Here is a 20146-nt window from a genome sequence, read left to right as displayed (position 1 = left end):
AAAAATGAGTGAAAAATGTCATTTTTGATGTCATCATAAATTGATGCACCGTACAAAAAAGCAGATGATTTTCACATACACATATACATACGGTATATGTCCTTTTAAAAAGGTATCTAATTTATATAATACAAAAATAAAATATAGTTATTATTTTAACAAACTGTATCCAAAGCTCCCTGTAAATCACAACCACAAAACAAGATATTGGGCAGAATATTCACGCTGCTCTTTTCCATGCAAAGAAAATACATACAATTATTCTATTTGATTCTATTCTTTTATTTTACGGTTTATATTATTACAAGACATTTGTGTGTTTTCTGTAAATCACTTTATAAATAAATATAAACAAATGAAAAACTATAGAAATTAAATATATTATAAATCTATAGAAATAATTAATAAAGCAAAGGGCACCAGTTAGTGGATATCATGAATGAATATTTATTTATGGAACCAATTAATATTTATTTATTCAACCACCAGTCCATGGTCAGTTGGTGACCTCTTCATCCTGAGCAGATGTCCTCCTTTTATTAAATCAGAATCTCCCATTTATTGATTGACTGATTGATCTTTGCCTGCAAGATCAATGACTGCATTAGTGTTACATGTGCTGGACTTTAATGTCGTTTCCTGTGTCTTTTGTAGTCAGTTTGTTGTCCGTTTTTTCATTGGTTCCCCCTTGATTAGTCTCCCCAGGTGTGTGTTGTTATCTTGTTAAGCTTGTTAGCTCCTTTCAATCAATGTTTGCTGCTAGTTTCATCTGCCTTCCTGTTCTCCGTGTTTCATTTGGACTTTTAATAAAGCCCTTACACTTAGATCCTCATCTTCTCCTGCATTCCTTCTTCCCGTGTTACAATTAGTGGTATAATGGCTAATTTTGATTAACATTAATGTTCCTATAGAATTCATCTCAGACTCACAAAGCTGTATTACGTTTTTTTTTTCAGCTGCTTACACACAAAATCTGTCCTTGTCACACAGTTTCTGAAAGCTGGCACTCAAACAGCAGAAGCACACACCAAAACCATACGCTAATTCTCAGCCTTTGACTTTTGCAAAACACACAACACACAATTCTCTATGTAACACACACAAATCTAAGAGGATTTAATATTATGGCAGAGGTGTTTGCAAATGTTTGCTTTTGAGATGTGATTTTTTTTTAATGCAGTGCTTCATTTTGCAAGAGATGTGAGGCATTTTGCATTGTGTGTGTGTGTGCAATTCTCGGATCTGAAGTTTTGAAAATGTGTGTAAGCAGCAAAATACATCAGACATTAGAAATTGCTATAACTCCTATAACTATGTATTGTGTGTCTTTTTCTTTTTTTCTTCTTTTTTTCTACTAGTTCAGTTTTTTAGTGTCAGTTTAAAAACATAATTTCTCAAAGACTAAAACATTGATTTTGACAAAGTTTCTGCTGTCTGAGTCGTAATAAACCATACTGTCTGTTCTGCATTAAATATGAGGTGTATCTGGTCATTTGTCTCTCGGGGTTGAAAGGTCAATGAGTTTCTGTGTCAGGTCTCCAAAATCTGAACAGGCTCTTGACAGATTGATGCGTCGGGAGACGCTCGTCCTCCTCCCCATATGCTGCCATCTGTCCTGCTCTCACAGAGCTGCTGAACATTTGCTGGCTCACACATGCTCCTCGAGGAGATTCACTGAGCTACTTTCATTTCAACACATCCAGAAGGCTTACGCTGTCATCTGAGAATAGACCAAAAATATTGAGTGAAGCAGTGGCTTTCAGCAGAGCAATTTCAGTTTTCAAACCAGAACACAGTCAAAGCTTTATAATGAAACACAGGCTTAAATCATTTCTTGTTAGAAAACAACATAAAGATCTTAATGGGTCTAAAATAAGCTACATTTGCTGTTTTTATTCATAGCAGAGATATGACTGGCCGTTTCTTCATGACATTCACCTGTACGTTTTATCTCATGTTTAACTGATGCGTTTTAGTTTCAGTGCTGCTATTTGTAGCAATAGCCAACAATATATTGTATGGGTCAAAATTATTGATTTTTCTTTTATGCCAAACATCATTAGGATAAACATAAAAAAAAACTTTTTTTTTTAAATAAATTTTTTAAAAGTTATCTATTTTTGCAAATAAATTCTTCATATATTCTAGAATATGGTCATGCAGAATAAGATATTAATATGTGCTTTACAAGTACTAATAAACAGTCAATATGCAATAAACAATAAGCTACTAGTTAATAGTGAATAGTGTTCCCTAATCTAAAATGTTACCTAGATAACACAAATAATCAGTCGATTACTTATTTAACATGGGATAAGATTCTTAATCTTATTTTTATTAGAGAAACATCAACTCAAGTGAGTTTAAAGGAAGTGAGAATTATTCAGTGTTCACTGTAAGAATCGTATTTGCAGTTTAGTTGTGAAGCATGTTTTCTACTCCCTGCTGATATCTATATCATTAATAATAAAAGATAAAATCGCTTACTGCTTTTGTCTGGATTTAGTAGCTTTAATATGCAATTGCTTACTTGAACGGTACATGTTATTGTTTTAATGTATTATTTATTAGTATTTTTCACTTTAAAATGGTTAAATGAAGCAGTTATGCAAACAAAACAAGTCCATTAGTTACAAAAAATTAGTTTTAATGTGGAATCGAACATTTCAGCTAGAAGTTTGTTATTGTGACAACACATGGGACAAAATACATATGTTTCAAAATTTCATGTACAGTAAATGTAGTTTCAGATCGCCAGATTGATTTTCATTTTTAATTCTTCAGTGCGGTTTTATCTTGTTTTGGTTGAAAGAGGGATGGTTTCCATGAATTACAAAGCCATGGATTTCTAATATTGAATGTCTTGCATTTCAGTGTAGAAATAGGATTTGACAACTCATTAAGAGTAAGCAAGACCACTGGTATTGGAAGCCACCCACAGTGCATTCAGAAAGCATTCAGCCTCCTTTATTTGTTTCATGTAGCAAAAAATAAATACATTCATTAAGGGGTCTGAACACTTTCCGAATGCATTGCATGTGTATATTGTAGTTAAGATATTCAGTATTGCCTTGAGAAAGATGTTAAGTTTACAAACCTGCTTCAAGTGACCATGCTTAGAATTTCATCATAGAACAAAAGGCTAAGAAAATGAGAAAGACTTGACTCAGCATTCTTTTTTGTCTTCAGAAGTCTGAGAAAATTATCAAAACTAGACACATCTTTCACATTTAGAAGTGCTAAAGAGTATCACAAGTGGCCTTACAAATGAGAACAGCTGTGCAAACATCCTCTATGCAAACAATGCCAACATATTATAGTGAAAATGTACCTTTACTGCAGACGTTTCCATCCATGCTTGCTTTTAATTCTTCTCTCCCTCATTTCTTCTCTGTGTATGCTACAGGGCATTGCTGCTTCAGCGCGGTCAAAAGGGAACCACAAACAGAGGATTTTCTTGACTGTGTCTTTTGGTGGAATCAAGATTTATGATGAGAGATCAGGGGTAAGTGTATTCTGCATTCTAGTTGTATTAGTGTAAACCCTAAATCTGTTTAACTGGGATCTTCGTTGTGCAGTGAAACACGGCTCTGATTGGAAAACATTTAAATGTTGCCAAAAATGTTCAAATGCGCACATTTTCTTGTCGTGATTAGGATCCTTTACTGCAGACGTTTCCATCCATGCTTGCTTTTAATTCTTCTCTCCCTCATTTCTTCTCTGTGTATGCTACAGGGCATTGCTGCTTCAGCGCGGTCAAAAGGGAACCACAAACAGAGGATTTTCTTGACTGTGTCTTTTGGTGGAATCAAGATTTATGATGAGAGATCAGGGGTAAGTGTATTCTGCATTCTAGTTTTATTAGTGTAAACCCTAAATCTGTTTAACTGGGATCTTCTTTGTGCAGTGAAACACTGCTCTGATTGGAAAACATTTAAATGTTGCCAAAATGTTCAAATGCGCACATTTTCTTGTCGTGATTAGGATATTTAAAGGGGTCCTATTATGCTCTTTTACAAAGTCTTGGTTTTGTTTTGGGGGTGTGCTAGAACATGCTCTCATGCTCGGTGGTTCGAAAAACACATTCTTTTCACATAATTTACATTATTAAAATAACTTTCTCCCCAGCCTGGCACAAACGGCTCGCTTAGCTCCGGCTTTGATGAAGGTCCACCTTTCGAAAAACAAAATGTGTTGTGATTGGTTAGCTGTCCCAGTGCGTTGTGATTGGCGAACAGCTTAGACGGTGTTTCAGTACTGCCCCGCCCCTTGCTCCGTCTTTCAACAAAAGCTTTTGGCGAATCCTGCACTGTCCCCCCTCGTGTTGTGGAAGCTGTCCTCAGTAAAATGCGCAGCACACAATAGCAAATTGGGGTTATAATGCTCAGGAACAGAGTTAAAAAAGTAAATTGCAACCACTGTTTCCTGACATCATCCGCTTTCGGAAACCCAAACAAAGACGTTTGTGCACAGAGGTGAAAAAAAACAGCGTTTCAGGCGGTCGCGCACCGGACGAGAAGCGCAGCATCGTGCCACGTCTTTAAAATTAAAATACATTATTTTCTATGAGTGTAGGCACACCGGCGGCGTCTGTCCGCGGCGCCCAGCTACGTCGTGTTGTACTTGTAAGAATTGTTCTAGACATGCCAAACATTTGACGCTACAGCACAGCAGCTCTTCTTCATGATTTTTAATATTCTCAGAACGTTAAAATGTCCAGTTTTCTTATTGTAATTAGAACGTTATTTAAAGGTTACTAAAATGTTTCTTACAGCATTCTACTAACCTTATTGTTTCACCCAGAGTGTAACATTTATTTTTTATGTGCTAACGATTTCTCTCAACGTTATAGGAACATCCATCAAATAAAAATAGCATTAAAGAACGTTGTTCTAAGAACCTTTTTTTTCTCTCTCAGCATTATGAGAACGTATATCAAATGTTATAAGAATCGTCCATAGACATCATTACTTTAAGAATGTTTCGTCTTAACATTTATGTCATTTTTAAAAAGCCCAGCAGCACCAGCAAAAGATGTTAGGGTACATTGACATGACAACAATTGTGCTAAAAATGCCAGTAGTTGTGAAAATGAATGGCCAAAATGCATAAAAAAGTTTTCAGTTTTATTGTAGACACCCTCTTAATTTAACTACTTGAAAAAGTTGTTTTATGTTATGCTATGCCTGTAACTCACTCAAAAAAAGCAATGGTGGTGTAACGGTGTTACATCACCTTTCAGTTTAATTACACTCGTTTGGTAACTGATTGTTTCTCTCTAATTGTTGCAGTTTTGCCAATAAGGATGTAAGCAGACACTGTCCAAAATTCAAATATAAGCACACTTCTTGAAAAAAAGGGTATAGTATGAAAATGTTTCTTCTTCTAGTCACTGTTTTTGACATAACGATGTGATCCTCAGGTCTTACAGCATCACCACGCTGTGCATGAAATCTCCTACATTGCCAAAGACACAAGGGACCATCGTGCCTTCGGCTACGTCTGCGGGGAAAAAGGCAACCATAAATTTGTTGCAATCAAGACCAGCCATTCGGTTAGTGTTCATAGCTCTTAATATTGCTGAATTCAGACTGTTCTCATGCCAGTTAAAAGCTATAACCTCAGTTGTCCTCTCGTAGGCAGAGCCAGTCATACTGGACCTGCGTGACCTTTTCACCCTCGTCTATGACATCAAACAGAGGGAGGAGTCACCGAAAAAGGCTGTGAAGGACAAGCACTGCGAACAAGCCGTCTATCAGGTAAGAGCCAAACAAGGGCAAGACTTTCTTCAAACAAATAAATTGCCAGTGACTCTTTAGGGTCAAATTCTGCATGCGTTTCTGGTGCTCATATGGGACCCTGGACCTCAAAACCAGTCATAAGGGTCAATTTTCCAAAATTGAGATTTATACATGAACTGAAAGCTGAATAAATACGCTTTCCGTTTATGTATAGTTTGTTAGGATAGGACAAATCCTGAAAATCTGGAATCTGAGGGTGCAAAAAAAAAAATCAAAATATTGAGAAAATCGTCTTTAAAGTTGTTCAAATTAAGTTCTTAGCAATGCATATTACTAATCAAAAATTAAGTTTTGATATATTTACGGTAGGACATTTACAAAATATCTTCATGGAACATGATCTTTACTTAATATCCTAATGATTTTTGGCATAAAAGAAAAATCTATAATTTTGAGGCATACAATGCTAAAAATGCCAGTAGTTGTGAAAATGAATGGCCAAAATGCATAAAAAAGTTTTCAGTTTTATTGTAGACACCCTCTTAATTTAACTACTTGAAAAAGTTGTTTTATGTTATGCTATGCCTGTAACTCACTCAAAAAAAGCAATGGTGGTGTAACGGTGTTACATCACCTTTCAGTTTAATTACACTCGTTTGGTAACTGATTGTTTCTCTCTAATTGTTGCAGTTTTGCCAATAAGGATGTAAGCAGACACTGTCCAAAATTCAAATATAAGCACACTTCTTGAAAAAAAGGGTATAGTATGAAAATGTTTCTTCTTCTAGTCACTGTTTTTGACATAACGATGTGATCCTCAGGTCTTACAGCATCACCACGCTGTGCATGAAATCTCCTACATTGCCAAAGACACAAGGGACCATCGTGCCTTCGGCTACGTCTGCGGGGAAAAAGGCAACCATAAATTTGTTGCAATCAAGACCAGCCATTCGGTTAGTGTTCATAGCTCTTAATATTGCTGAATTCAGACTGTTCTCATGCCAGTTAAAAGCTATAACCTCAGTTGTCCTCTCGTAGGCAGAGCCAGTCATACTGGACCTGCGTGACCTTTTCACCCTCGTCTATGACATCAAACAGAGGGAGGAGTCACCGAAAAAGGCTGTGAAGGACAAGCACTGCGAACAAGCCGTCTATCAGGTAAGAGCCAAACAAGGGCAAGACTTTCTTCAAACAAATAAATTGCCAGTGACTCTTTAGGGTCAAATTCTGCATGCGTTTCTGGTGCTCATATGGGACCCTGGACCTCAAAACCAGTCATAAGGGTCAATTTTCCAAAATTGAGATTTATACATGAACTGAAAGCTGAATAAATACGCTTTCCGTTTATGTATAGTTTGTTAGGATAGGACAAATCCTGAAAATCTGGAATCTGAGGGTGCAAAAAAAAAAATCAAAATATTGAGAAAATCGTCTTTAAAGTTGTTCAAATTAAGTTCTTAGCAATGCATATTACTAATCAAAAATTAAGTTTTGATATATTTACGGTAGGACATTTACAAAATATCTTCATGGAACATGATCTTTACTTAATATCCTAATGATTTTTGGCATAAAAGAAAAATCTATAATTTTGAGGCATACAATGTATTGTTGGCTATTGCTACAAATATCCCCCAGCGACTTAACACTGCTTTTGTGCTCCAGGCTCACATATGTGTCCTGCCCGACCGTGTGCCAGAAATGGCATATAAATCTCTGGAATGAAACAGAAATGATCACTGATAATGTAATCCTTTGCCACAATTGTTGTAAAACTTATTGAGCCTCTCTCAACTGGACTATCCTGACTCAAGACGAATGTGAAAAGATGAAATAGAATATAGACTATATATATAATAGACTATTTTTTTTTTTTACCTTTGTAGCATTAATATTAGGTTATAATCATTTTAGATAAGGACAGTCTGTTTCACAAAGTCACATGTTTTTTAATGTACTATAATACTGAGGTGTAGATATCTGCCGCTATTTGCAGAATAAATAGCATCTAATTACTATTTACACGTATTGCAAAGAAAACACTGCCATTTAACATAGTGTACATATAATCGATCGCTATTTTCACATACAGTAGCATGAATAGAATCTGTCAGCATTTGCACATAGCTGCTGCCAATAGTTATATTTGTAAACATTTGAGGGCCAGATAATTGGTCGTAGTTAGTAGATTATTATTTCACTCTATTGTTATTGTTTGTCACCGGTTGCAGTTCTCGCTGTTCTAACTTACCATAAATGATGCATCTGTTAAACATTTTGCAATGAGTGTGTGTTTTAAAATAGACACTATTAGTTATATTTGGTGGTGATATCATGGTAACTTGTCCGTATGTAAAAGTTTGCATCAAAGACTTTTATAATTGATGGTTTAAAATGTGTTAATATCATGGATACTGAGTCAAAATTTCAAATGTGTTAGCCTAGGTAATTTTCCTTTTTGTTTTATATAGTAATATTATTCAAAGCTGTGCATCTGTTAGCTGCTCAGTAGCTTTTAGTTTCATAGTTGTAGTAACAACCGAAAAGTACATGAATGGGATACTTCACGTATATCTTTGCTTGACATCATTGTCCTCTTTTCTGTTTTCAGACATAAGAGTTGCTCATTTCCGATGATTCTCGGTTTTTATATTTCTTTTGGTTTGCTCTAATTTCATCTGTTTTTCTTAATGGCTGACAAAGACGATTCTGGAGGATGAGATTGATGATCCAGTGTATCAGGTGAGCTTAACCTGATTTTATGAAGAACTGACATTTGATTTTATGATCATTTAGTCTCCTCCAATTAAATATTTTTTGCAGTCGATGTGCACAGAACTTCTGTTAAGCGTTCAGTCACTGCCAGTGTACTGATCTGCAGTCATGTTTTGTGGTTCTGTCTATATTATGTTTCGTTGGAGAGTCATAAACAGCCCTACTGTACTGCATGTTCTCTGATATGTTGAACCCAGTGCTCTCTCGCTCACACTGAATACAGACAACTTTAACCATCAGTTTCACATCTAGATTCATCTCCAACCAGAATCCCTATGATGGAAGCTCGGTTAGGTAGCTTGGTTTAGTAGTTTTGAAGCTGTTGGACCAGTTTGAGATGTAAAAAACATGTTTTTATCTGTTGAAATAGTCATTTTAGTACTGTATTCTTATAAATGTAATTTTTATTACATTATCAGATTTTCTAGCTCATGAGGCATATGCCGGCCATATGACCATGTGACTTTAAAAGTGGTTGGATTGCTGTTCTTTTCGCATTTACACAATAGTCTGTCATTGCAATGTCAATTCCAGCCAAAACTCATTTCACACCGCAGGACTTGGATCACAGACAGGTCTAGATATTTAACCTTGGGCATAAGCAATGCATTGGCGCTTCTCACAGATCGCATCTGTGAAAATTCACACTTAGCAATAATTACTGATGTGAACAGGCCATGCTTTGCCTGCAGTTTCAGGCTTTTGTCACCGTTAATTGTTGTGATCAGGGCTTAAATTATGTGTGGGCAGCATTAATGGAGTTCTCAGCTCTGTATCAGCTTATACTCATATGTACACTACCGTTCAAATTTTGGGATCAATATGATTTTTTTTTTTTTAAGTGTCTTGTGCTTATCCAGGCTGCATTTATTTGATCCAAAATACAGTAAAAATCATAATATTCTAACAATTTAAAACAACTGTTTTCTATTTGCATAATTTTAAAACGCAATTTATTTCTGTGATGCAAAGCTGAATTTTCAGCATCATTACTGTCACGTGATCCTTCAGAAATCATTCTAATATGCTGATTTATTAATAGTGTTGGAAACAGTTGTGCTGCTTAATATGTTTTTGGAACCTGTGATGTTTGCTCAGGATTATTTGATAAATAAAAGGTTAAAAAGAACAGTATTTATTAAAAATATAAATGTTTTGTAAGAATATAAGTCTTTACTATTACTTAAAAAAGCATCAATTTAACATATCTTTGTTAAATATAAAAGTATTAATTTCTTAAAAACAAATGTTCTGACCCCAAACATTTAAATTGTATTGTATATTGTCACAAAATATTTCTACTTTGAATAAATCCTGTTCTTTTTAAATTTTTTTATCATTTAGAAGTATTACAATAGAAATTGTTATTTTAAATTCTAATAATATTTCTCAAATGTTACTGATATTACTGTATTTTTTTAATCAAATAAATGCAACCTTGATAAGCATAATATGCTTTATTAAAAACTTTCAAATTCTTACTGACCCCAAACCTTTGAACAGCAGCAAATTTTGCTCCCCAAATTTTGAGAAGTAAAAATATACATATTAGTAGAGTATAGAGACACAAATATACAGTATATTTGAAAATCATATCTCTGATCATTTGATTTTAGGAAATATTGATTCATACAGAGACTTTTAATAGCAGGGTTTGGCATCTTGAGCATCTCTTCTGAAATTATATCTCACTTTTGTGAGATAACTGAGGTCTCTTTTTTTTTTGGTGAGAAGCACCGAACCTAAGAGTAAAATTAACTTTCCATTAAATCAACAAACAACTGAGAAATGAATGAGATATCATTGCTGATTTTCTATCCCGTGGAAACAAAAAGGGTCAATCTAGAGTTCTCACTGTTCTAAATAAAGATACACAATATTCAGCATTGAATGTTCTTAGTGTTGCCGCTGTCTGATTTGTTCCGTACGGGGCCCTTCTCATTTTCTTTCCCAACTCCTTGTAGTACATTGTATTTGAAGCCGGACACGAGCCCCTCCGTGGCCACCAATCAGAGGAGAGCGTTTACCAGGTACTTGCTTAAGCCACTCCCCTCTTCGCCCACATCTCTACAGTTACAATATCAGAAAGAAAGTGCAATCTAAAAATAGTTGTCTTATAATATTATCTCCCCAAATTAAACATGCAGTTCTCTGTGAGCTTAAAAATACTCAAGCAGATATAAATACCTACAACATATATATATATATATATATCTATCATGCAGTGCACATAGAATGACATATGTGACCATGGAGCACAAAACCAGTCATAAGGGTCCATTTTTCCGAAACTGAGATTTATACATCAGCTGAAAGCTGAATAAATAAGCTTTCCATTGATGTATGGTTTGTTAGGAGAGGACAATATTTGGCCGAGATACAACTATTTGAAAATCTGGAATCTGAGGGTGCAAAAAAATCTAAATATTGAGAAAATCATCTTTAAAGTTGTCCAAATGAAGTTCTTAGCAATGCATATTACTCATCAAAAATTAAGTTTTTATATATATACAGTAGGAAATTTACAAAATATACTTATGGAACATGATCTTTACTTAATATCCTAATGATTTTTGTCATAAAAGAGAAATGTATAATTGTGACCCATACAATGTATTGTTGGCTATTGCTACAAATATCCCCCAGCGACTTAACACTGCTTTTGTGCTGCAGGCTCACACATTATTAAAGCATAGCAGTAGTCTTGTGATCTTAACTTGCTATAATTTTTAGGTCCCCACAAGTCAGCAGAAAGACGGGATCTATGACGTTCCAAATCACCATCTTATGACTGTAGGTTCTCTCACGTCTCGAACCTTCGCCCAACCTTCCCTCAAACAAACCTCTCAATGTTCTTCCCCTGTCTTGATTTAGAAAATGTAAAGTTTTTTGAATCCTAAAGCAAATTGAAAGCGATCAATGTACTGAAAGTATTGCTTTGTTGTTGTCCATGTTATAAATCTTTCAGTATTATGTGACATTATACAAGGGAGATGAATGAGGGGGAAATCAAACAGAGATTTGGTGTGGGAGTTCACCTCTAGTATGAATGTACTGCATGGGTTTAGAAAAAGTTAATGCGACTATTGCAATGCATTAATGACAAGGACATTTATTTATTTATTTAACCAAAATACATAAAGATTGGCTTGAAAACACCATTATGGTGGACATTTTCAGAGTGATGTCTACCTAAAATCTATGGAGAGTCCCCACAAGGATAGCTGTGTGAGTGTGTGTGTGTGTGTGTGTGTGTGGCTGATTCTGTTTGTTGATTTTTTTTATGCAAAAAGGCTGAATCCAATAATTGTTTTAAAGCAAATTTATTTGTTGATTATCTGCTCTACTACAGGCCGAACTGGCCTTAAACCAAAAATATCCTTAGCAATTTGAAAAAAACAAAAACCATTTATGACTGTAGGTTCTCTCACGTCTCGAACCTTCGCCCAACCTTCCCTCAAACAAACCTCTCAATGTTCTTCCCCTGTCTTGATTTAGAAAATGTAAAGTTTTTTGAATCCTAAAGCAAATTGAAAGCGATCAATGTACTGAAAGTATTGCTTTGTTGTTGTCCATGTTATAAATCTTTCAGTATTATGTGACATTATACAAGGGAGATGAATGAGGGGGAAATCAAACAGAGATTTGGTGTGGGAGTTCACCTCTAGTATGAATGTACTGCATGGGTTTAGAAAAAGTTAATGCGACTATTGCAATGCATTAATGACAAGGACATTTATTTATTTATTTAACCAAAATACATAAAGATTGGCTTGAAAACACCATTATGGTGGACATTTTCAGAGTGATGTCTACCTAAAATTTCCAGAGCTTATTATTTATAACAACAACCTATCAAAAAAAAAAAAACCTTGAAGATCAGCATTTATTGAAAAATGCCAGACAGACCTAGAAGTCAAAACACAGCATTGCATTCACCAGAATGAATCCATGTTAAATGATTGTTATCAGTCCATTTCACAGAGTGTTATTGCTTGTCTGTTCATTCAGTCGGAGCCTATCGAGTGCTTGGAGCTTTACTCACATAAATATCAGTCTCCCTGCTGCAATGTTTGCTCACACCTGCCAAACATTGATTTTGCCCGAATCTATGAACACCTGAGTCTTATGGTGTGATTTGTTAGATTTGCTATAGAACACGACTGTTGTGTTGGCTTTCTTTTTGTTTTGCATACGCATTGGGTTCTGGATAAATGGTCATATATTTTACTTATCATCCACGTCACTGCTTGTACCTTTTGTTTTGTTTTATTAATGTTTGTCGCCTGATTCCCTTCACTTGTTAGCGTCATTGATATGTCATTATGTCTTCATCTGATAACCACTATAGCATGTGTAGTAGCCAAGTACTGTCTATTGAAGCATTATTTCATTGTTAGGTCCACTGAATGATCAATAATGTATTTCACTGTGATTTGGCTGCTTTGCTCAGTGAACACTGAGAAAAACTATCACTGATCTTGTTCAGATAATCTGTGTTGTCTTCCAGTATGGCATTATATCTCCTTAATCTTCCTCCCTGACTGTCTTGCAGAATATAAACCAGTTTGATCTTTTCGGTGACATGGCAACCCCCCCAGACATCCTTTCTGTAAGTAAACCTCAAGATGAACAATCACCCATGTGCTTAGTCTCACTTTTAATGCAAACCATTTAAATTACATATTTTAATATTACCCAACTTAGGTTTAGTTTAAAAGACCTGAGATATATACAATATATATATAAAACAGTGTACCTGTGTGTGCGAGTGAGCGAGTGAGTGAGTGTGTGTGTGTGTGTGTGTCCTGTGTCCCCATAAAACAAAAGGCTTAAAAAACATACAAAACAGTGTTTTATGAAATTGAAAAATTGCCAGCAGTCTCCTGTGAGGGGTAGGTTTAGGGGTAGGGTTGGTGTAGGGCAATAGAATATACGGTCTGTACAGTATAAAAACCATTACACCTATGGAGAGTCCCCATAAACCACAAATACAAGTATGTGTGTGTGTGTGTGTGTGAGTGTGTGTGTACTGGTTTATATAACCTGGTGGGGACTTAAAATTGACTACACACAGACTCATGGAGACTTGTGTCACGGTGGGGACCTAAATTGTGGTCCCCACGGGTACAAAAGCTTATAAATCATACAGAATGGAGTGTATTGAAAATCTGAAATAGCACAAAGTTTCCTGTAAGGGGTAGGTTTAGGAGTAGGGTTGGTGAAGGGCAATAGAATATACGGTCTGTACAGTAGAAAAACCATTACGCCTATGGAGAGTCCCCACAAGGATAGCTGTGTGAGTGTGTGTGTGTGTGTGTGTGTGTGGCTGATTCTGTTTGTTGATTTTTTTTATGCAAAAAGGCTGAATCCAATAATTGTTTTAAAGCAAATTTATTTGTTGATTATCTGCTCTACTACAGGCCGAACTGGCCTTAAACCAAAAATATCCTTAGCAATTTGAAAAAAACAAAAACCATCCGAAGCTGGGTCCAATTTATGTCCGGTCAAACGGTGCATCTCTAATTTTTATTTTGATACCATTGTATACAATCTCATATCCAAAATGACATCCATGTCATCACAGATGCCAGCGTCGCCTGCTACCACACTGGATCCTGGAGGAAGGCGACATCAGCACCGTCCCGAACTCTTCACTCATTTTAGCCCACCGGCTGTGCCCTCAGGTAACACACAGCAACTGCCTGAGAGTTTATCTTTTAATCAAAGTTCTGATTTTTACGTCATTTTTAAAATGAATGCTATTAATAAAACTTATTCTCAACATGTTTTGCCGTTTCTCAGGCTATACGACCATGGGTGCTATCCAGGCTGCTCACTGGACCCAACGGTCATTTGCTACCCAAGCCGCTCCAATGGTCTTCGGGGTTCAGGGACCATTGCAGGTGGCCCAGATGCTCCCTGGAGGCCAGCCTGTGATTTGGGGTCAGGCTAATCTTTTCCACTCTCCAGCCACGGGCCAGCAGCAATGGGCGTTTGTACCAGCCCAGACAGTTGGCATGGGGGCGCATCCGATTCCAGCCGCAGTGCTTCAAGGTCTGGTTCCCATAGCTGCCATGCGCCCGCACTCCTGTGAACCTCCCGAGACTTCGTCAAACATAATGAGCCCTCAGCACTGTGTAGAATCTACCCTACAGGAAAGTGGATCTAAGGACGCCCTAAACAAGGACCCCCAGGAGGAAACAATAGCTGTTCACATTTACACAAGCAAACATGACGTTGCACAGTCCTCTGGGAAACAGGAAATGGACTGTTGTGGTGAGCTTGATCTTTCACAGTTGAGATTGACTTCAGAGTCGTCAATATCACCATCCCCAACTGATTCTTGTGAGTTTAAAACACTACGACAAAAGATTGAGGGTTATCATATGACAAGCATCATTCCCATCCATTTGATTCCCTTTCCACAGGTGTTACTCCTGGTCTGGAGCAGGAAACCATGTCCCCAGCAACTGCCCCCTCAATAGAGCCATCGCTCCTGACTGCAAAAGACAGCTTAGTCAATGTGCCAGAAGCTTCGGTAATGGTTGTGTGTCATAGCTGTTTGGATGTGATTTGTCTATTGCTAAAGTCTGTTTCAGTTTTTCACCAATAATCCCATTCTCTGTTTTACAGGAGGCATGTGCTCAGACTCTCAACACTGATGAGATACCACCAGATGCTCAGATAAACCTTCCAGACTTTTCACAGCTGGCTGTCCAAAGAGAGATGTCTTCTGGGTTGGTTTTCTCTCTTTCTGACTTTCTTCTTCAAGATTGTATATCAGGGGTTTCCAGTTCTGCTCCTGGAGGGCCACTCTCTTGCAGAGTTTAGCTTCAATCCTAATTAAACACACTACCAAGTACAGTAAGTCTGTTGGGGCAGGTTGGAGCTAAACTCTGCAGGACACTGGCCTCCAGGAGCAAGACTGGGACCTATTCTACATCACACCATATGTTGTATGTCACATGCTAAGACTTCGACTGCAGCAGTAGTACAAGTGTAGGCTGGAGTTTCCCAACTCCTATTTTCCTTTCTCTGTTCTTGTTGCTAAAGATCATTCATCAGTGAAACCTGGAATAATCCCAAAGTTGGGAAAACCCATCGGAGGCTTGCAGGATCTACCGCACCCTAAGTAATAGAGGTTCCAGCCATTTGTCCCATTCCTTTAGGAAACTGAGCAATGAACTGCTCCAGGACCACCAAACTGATAGCTCCCTTGATATTGAGCTGCTAGGCCATTATAAATGGCTAACTTCTGTCCCCCAGCTTGACTGGCTAGAAATGCCGTCTCGGGGTGTGGTTGATCTGCTGCAGGATGACCTGCTTAACGTCGTCTTAAAGGGGTCATCGGATGCCCATTTTCCACAGTTTGATATAATTCTTTAGGGTCTTAATGAAAAGTCTATAACATCTTTTGATGTTTGGTTAACATTTCTAAATGGTAGTGTAAAACAACGCCCCTTTACCCTGTCAAAAACAGCTCTGTTTACAGCAAGTCATTTTGTTGCATGTTACTTTAAATGCAAATGAGCTCTGCTCACCCCGCCTGTCTTTTCCGAGCCGCTCTCTGAAACACGGTAAACTTTAGCCTCATTCATTGTGAAACTTGCTAACTAGCACATTATTATGAAAGGCGATTTGCAAAGATTCATAAAAAACCCTTATACTCACTTTTGTAGGTGAAGCTGGATCACAAATGATTCGCACAACATAGACGCATTTAGGTAGATCAGGGGAGCATTCCCTTCAAAAACAAAAGTAATCCACAACGTCTTCAGCGGCTCAGATGTCGGGAGTAAATGACGACTGCTATGTTCATTATTACATTCAACAACAAAACACATCAATCACTTAGGAGCCATTCTTGTCTACACTCGCTCCGGCGTCGAAAAAATGGCAGACTGATGACAGCTCACTCAGCTGTGATAAAACCAAAGACTGATGCCACTGTCAATCAACAATCGTGGGAGGGGCCTGTGTAGAACTACGTCATTCTGCCAAGAATCTGAGATCGGCTCAATATGAGAAAGGGGTTTGGATATATTGAGATTTTTAAAAAAGCACTAGGTGGATTTTTATCATTATAGGGTGGTTGTGTACACACACTGCCAACACACATTTCAGTTCAAACAACATGTAAAAGTGAATTTTGCATCCGATGACCCCTTTAAGCCAGGAGGTTCTGCACAGGTAGCTCTTGGGCTGCTGCTTGACCAGAGGGAGCGACTTGCCTCCGCCGTCTCTTCAAACAGGTTCATGCATGTCTCCGGTTCATCCTGTGGGCACATCTTGGTGAGTGACCCATGAGGAACAATGAACACTGTGTCCGGAGCCCAGCCCTCCTGGCCCTTAGGAGCAGGCAACAGTGCTCTTATTGCTCCATCCTCAAGTCTATAAGTGCCTGTTGTGTTTGGTGGAGACTGGGTACAATTTTAACCATCTCAGCAAGGGGTGAGGACTCCATAGCAATGAACCTATCTCCCCATGTTACAGCATTGTAGCAAGGTCTAAATCAGGATTCCTCAAAGCTTTCCAATGCCCTGCAGTGTTTAGCTCCAGCCTTAATCAAACACACCTGAGCAAGCTCCTCATGGTCTTCAGGATCCCTAGAAAATCACAGGTAAGTGAATTTGATCAAGGTTTGAGGTAATCTATGCAGGGCAGTGGCCCGCAGGTCCAGATTTGAGGAACCCTGGTCTAAGTTGTGAGACAGAGAGGTCGGAGGTGATGAAAGAAATTCTACATTCCTTTTTTGAACCCAAAGGAAAAACTGTACAAGGCACAATTAAATCAGTGTCTCAGCAGATCAGAACACTGAATTGGGCTTGCTCCGTTCTCCCGTTGGGTTATATTCTCTTGTTACTAAGATTGGAAACAGCTATTAGTTATCAGAAAATTGACCCATTTTCTCCACACTCATTGCCTTTTACAGACTCCACTCAGCCACACCCCTACTGTCACTCATTGGTTCCCGTTTCTCTTACATCTGATACAGTGCTGTTGATGGCCATTAACACCATCTCTAAGGTGAAGTCCAGATTTAGTATCCATTCACAACCACAATACAACTTTGGGTTTAGCCTGTTCTCAGCCTTGTTTCCTTCTTGCTATCTGTATCCAAAAGAGTGGGTGAATTATGTTCTTTATCAGTAAGTGAGGACAAACTAATATGGAAAGCCAACTCCTCTTCATGGGTCTCCCTTTGGCCAAATCTGGCCTTTCTACATAAGGTACTTAATCCTGATACGATCGGTCAAGTAATTTATTTGATCCCCTCACCTTGTGCTCAGTCTGAGCACTACACACCTACACTGAGCCTTTGCGACTCAATTGTTTCTGTGTTTTGATGAGAAAAATTACCAGCTTTGTAACAGCATGTGTCACATTGGATAGCAGATACTATTGCATACGTATACTCCAGCTAGAACCATCACTTGTCACCCAGAGCACCCAGAGAGTTCCAGGCAAGAGGAAGTGGTTGGTTCATCTGGCTGTATACAGGGAAAAAAACCTTAAAGGTGACATATCATGAAAATCTGACTTTTTTTTTCAGTTTTTAAGTGCTATAATCAGGTCCACGGTGCATCTACTAATCAAGGAAACGTGAAAAAGATTAACCCAGTAACTTTGTTCTGGTAAGCCTTTTTCTGCAAGCGTCTGAGAAAACGAGCGCATCTGATTTCGCTCACTTGGTGACGTGGCAAAGATCTCATTATAATATTACCGCCTCTTAATCTGTAAATGTAATACACCCACAGCACTTATCATGAAAATCGGACTTTTCCAGGTTTGAAGTGCTATAATCAGGTCCCCGGTGCATCTACCAACCAAGGAAACGTGAAAAAGATTAACCCAGTAACTTTGTTCTGGTAAGCCTTTTTCTGCAAGCGTCTGAGAAAACGAGCGCATCTGATTTCGCTCACTTGGTGACGTGGCAAAGGGGTCTCATTATAATATTACCACCCCTTAATCTGTAAATGTAATACACCCACAGCACCGTCATTGTGTTTTCACAAGCGACAACGGTGTACCAGCTCTAATGCCATGGTGAAAGTTTGAGGAAAACATGCTAATGTTCTGTCTTTGGCTGCACAGACGAGAACAGAACACTATTTAGAGTACCAGCCTCAGAGGAGACGACAGAGCAGTGGATTTATTGATTTAATTACTGTATATTGCTGCTGCCACACAGATCTAAAATAAACATAAGATTTATTTCCCAGCTGTTTACCTTCACAGACATAACCGACTGTTTTTGTAACTCATGTGTGTTTTTAACGTAAACTTGTGTGTGAATGAGAACATAGTTTAGTGCTCACATGCTGTGACAGCCGCTTTCTGTGCGTGTGCTTCGGATGTGTGCGCTCAGAAAACCGTAGATCAGAAGTTTAAACTCATATGGTTTAAAACACATCAGCGTGATAAACATGATAATCAGAACCAAAACAGATGTTTTTAGCAGGTACGAGCTGTAATGGCGCAGCTCTATTCTGGAAAAGGGGGCGGGGAGCAGCAGCTCATTTGCATTTAAAGAGACAGGCCCGAAAAACTCAAAATAGGCATTTTCAAAATGATATAATAAATTATCTGTGGAGAATTTTGAGTTGAAACTTCACAGACACATTCTGGGGACACCAGAGACTTATATTATATATTGTAAAAAGGGGCATAATATGTCTCCTTTAAAGTTAATCATCTGACTTTGTTTATATTTATTATTGACGATAGCAGAATGGTACCTGCTGCGGTAAGACCATATTGACAGTCATCGTTCGGTCTCATAGACCTACAGTTCAGGAGGTGTTCAGAAACATTTTGGGTTGTGATATCATAAAATGGCGAATGCTGAGCTCATATTAATTTGGTAATGCATAAATAAACTAACATCTTTTGACAAAATCGAGTTCTCATTGCTCAGTAATTTACTGAAGCTTGGCGGAAAAACTTTACTGTAATTTACTGAAAAACTGGCGGATGTTGCTAATGATTTAGGCTTATGACAGACATCACACTTTTATCTCATGTCCATGAAATTCAGTATTTCTCAACTTTATGTATGAGCTGTATTTATGATTTCATCCTTAGGAAGAATAAGCCTCAACATACAGAAGAGCACTGAGAGAATCCAGAAATCACAGTGATACAGATGGGACCTAAAGCTGTGTGAGCTCTGTGGGACATTTTACAAACTCTAATAACTGATAGAAAATAAAATCTATTTTAATAAATGAAGTGCACCTTTAGTCTGCGATGGACTTGAAAATTGGCTGTCTACCTGAAGCCACTATCTAAACTATTTCAGAAATGAAATATTTTTGTAAAATAATAATAAACCATCGCAGTATGAGAAATTGGACCAGTGAAATTAAAGTTTAACTGTGATGGGCATTTAATGGACTTGGGGATTGATTTCTGTTGTCATTTCTAATGGACAAGATCAACTGTGAAGCTGTGTAGTTCATTCTACATTTGGAGAAGCCAAAAACTTTGGTTAAAATCATTGCTTTTCTTTTTCTTGGAAGGAATTTGATTGAATGTCATTGAATAAACTTTTAATGACCATCTGCACAGATTTTTTCCCCTTTTCTTTTAAAAACTGACATGATGACAGACATTCTCTTTTAGAA

General features: G+C 37.6%; 1 protein-coding gene across 1 annotated transcript; it reads left to right on the top strand.

Annotated features, from left to right (window-relative positions):
* Positions 1–3726: 3726 nt before the first annotated feature.
* Positions 3727–19954, top strand: dab1b (DAB adaptor protein 1b). Its single transcript, XM_016292195.1, has 12 exons — positions 3727–3834; positions 5423–5554; positions 5640–5759; positions 8445–8483; positions 10481–10546; positions 11250–11309; positions 13072–13128; positions 14104–14203; positions 14322–14864; positions 14948–15057; positions 15153–15256; positions 19605–19954. The coding sequence occupies exons 1-12, from the start codon at positions 3727–3729 to the stop codon at positions 19636–19638; spliced, it is 1473 nt and encodes a 490-aa protein (XP_016147681.1). The 3' UTR covers positions 19639–19954.
* The last annotated feature ends 192 nt before the right edge of the window (positions 19955–20146 follow it).

Source organism: Sinocyclocheilus grahami, unplaced genomic scaffold (genome assembly GCF_001515645.1).
Source record: "Sinocyclocheilus grahami isolate Dianchi unplaced genomic scaffold, SAMN03320097.WGS_v1.1 scaffold281.1, whole genome shotgun sequence".
NCBI classification, from domain to species: domain Eukaryota; kingdom Metazoa; phylum Chordata; class Actinopteri; order Cypriniformes; family Cyprinidae; genus Sinocyclocheilus; species Sinocyclocheilus grahami.
Note: the sequence above shows the minus strand (reverse complement) of the source record. Positions and strands in the feature narration are given on the sequence as shown.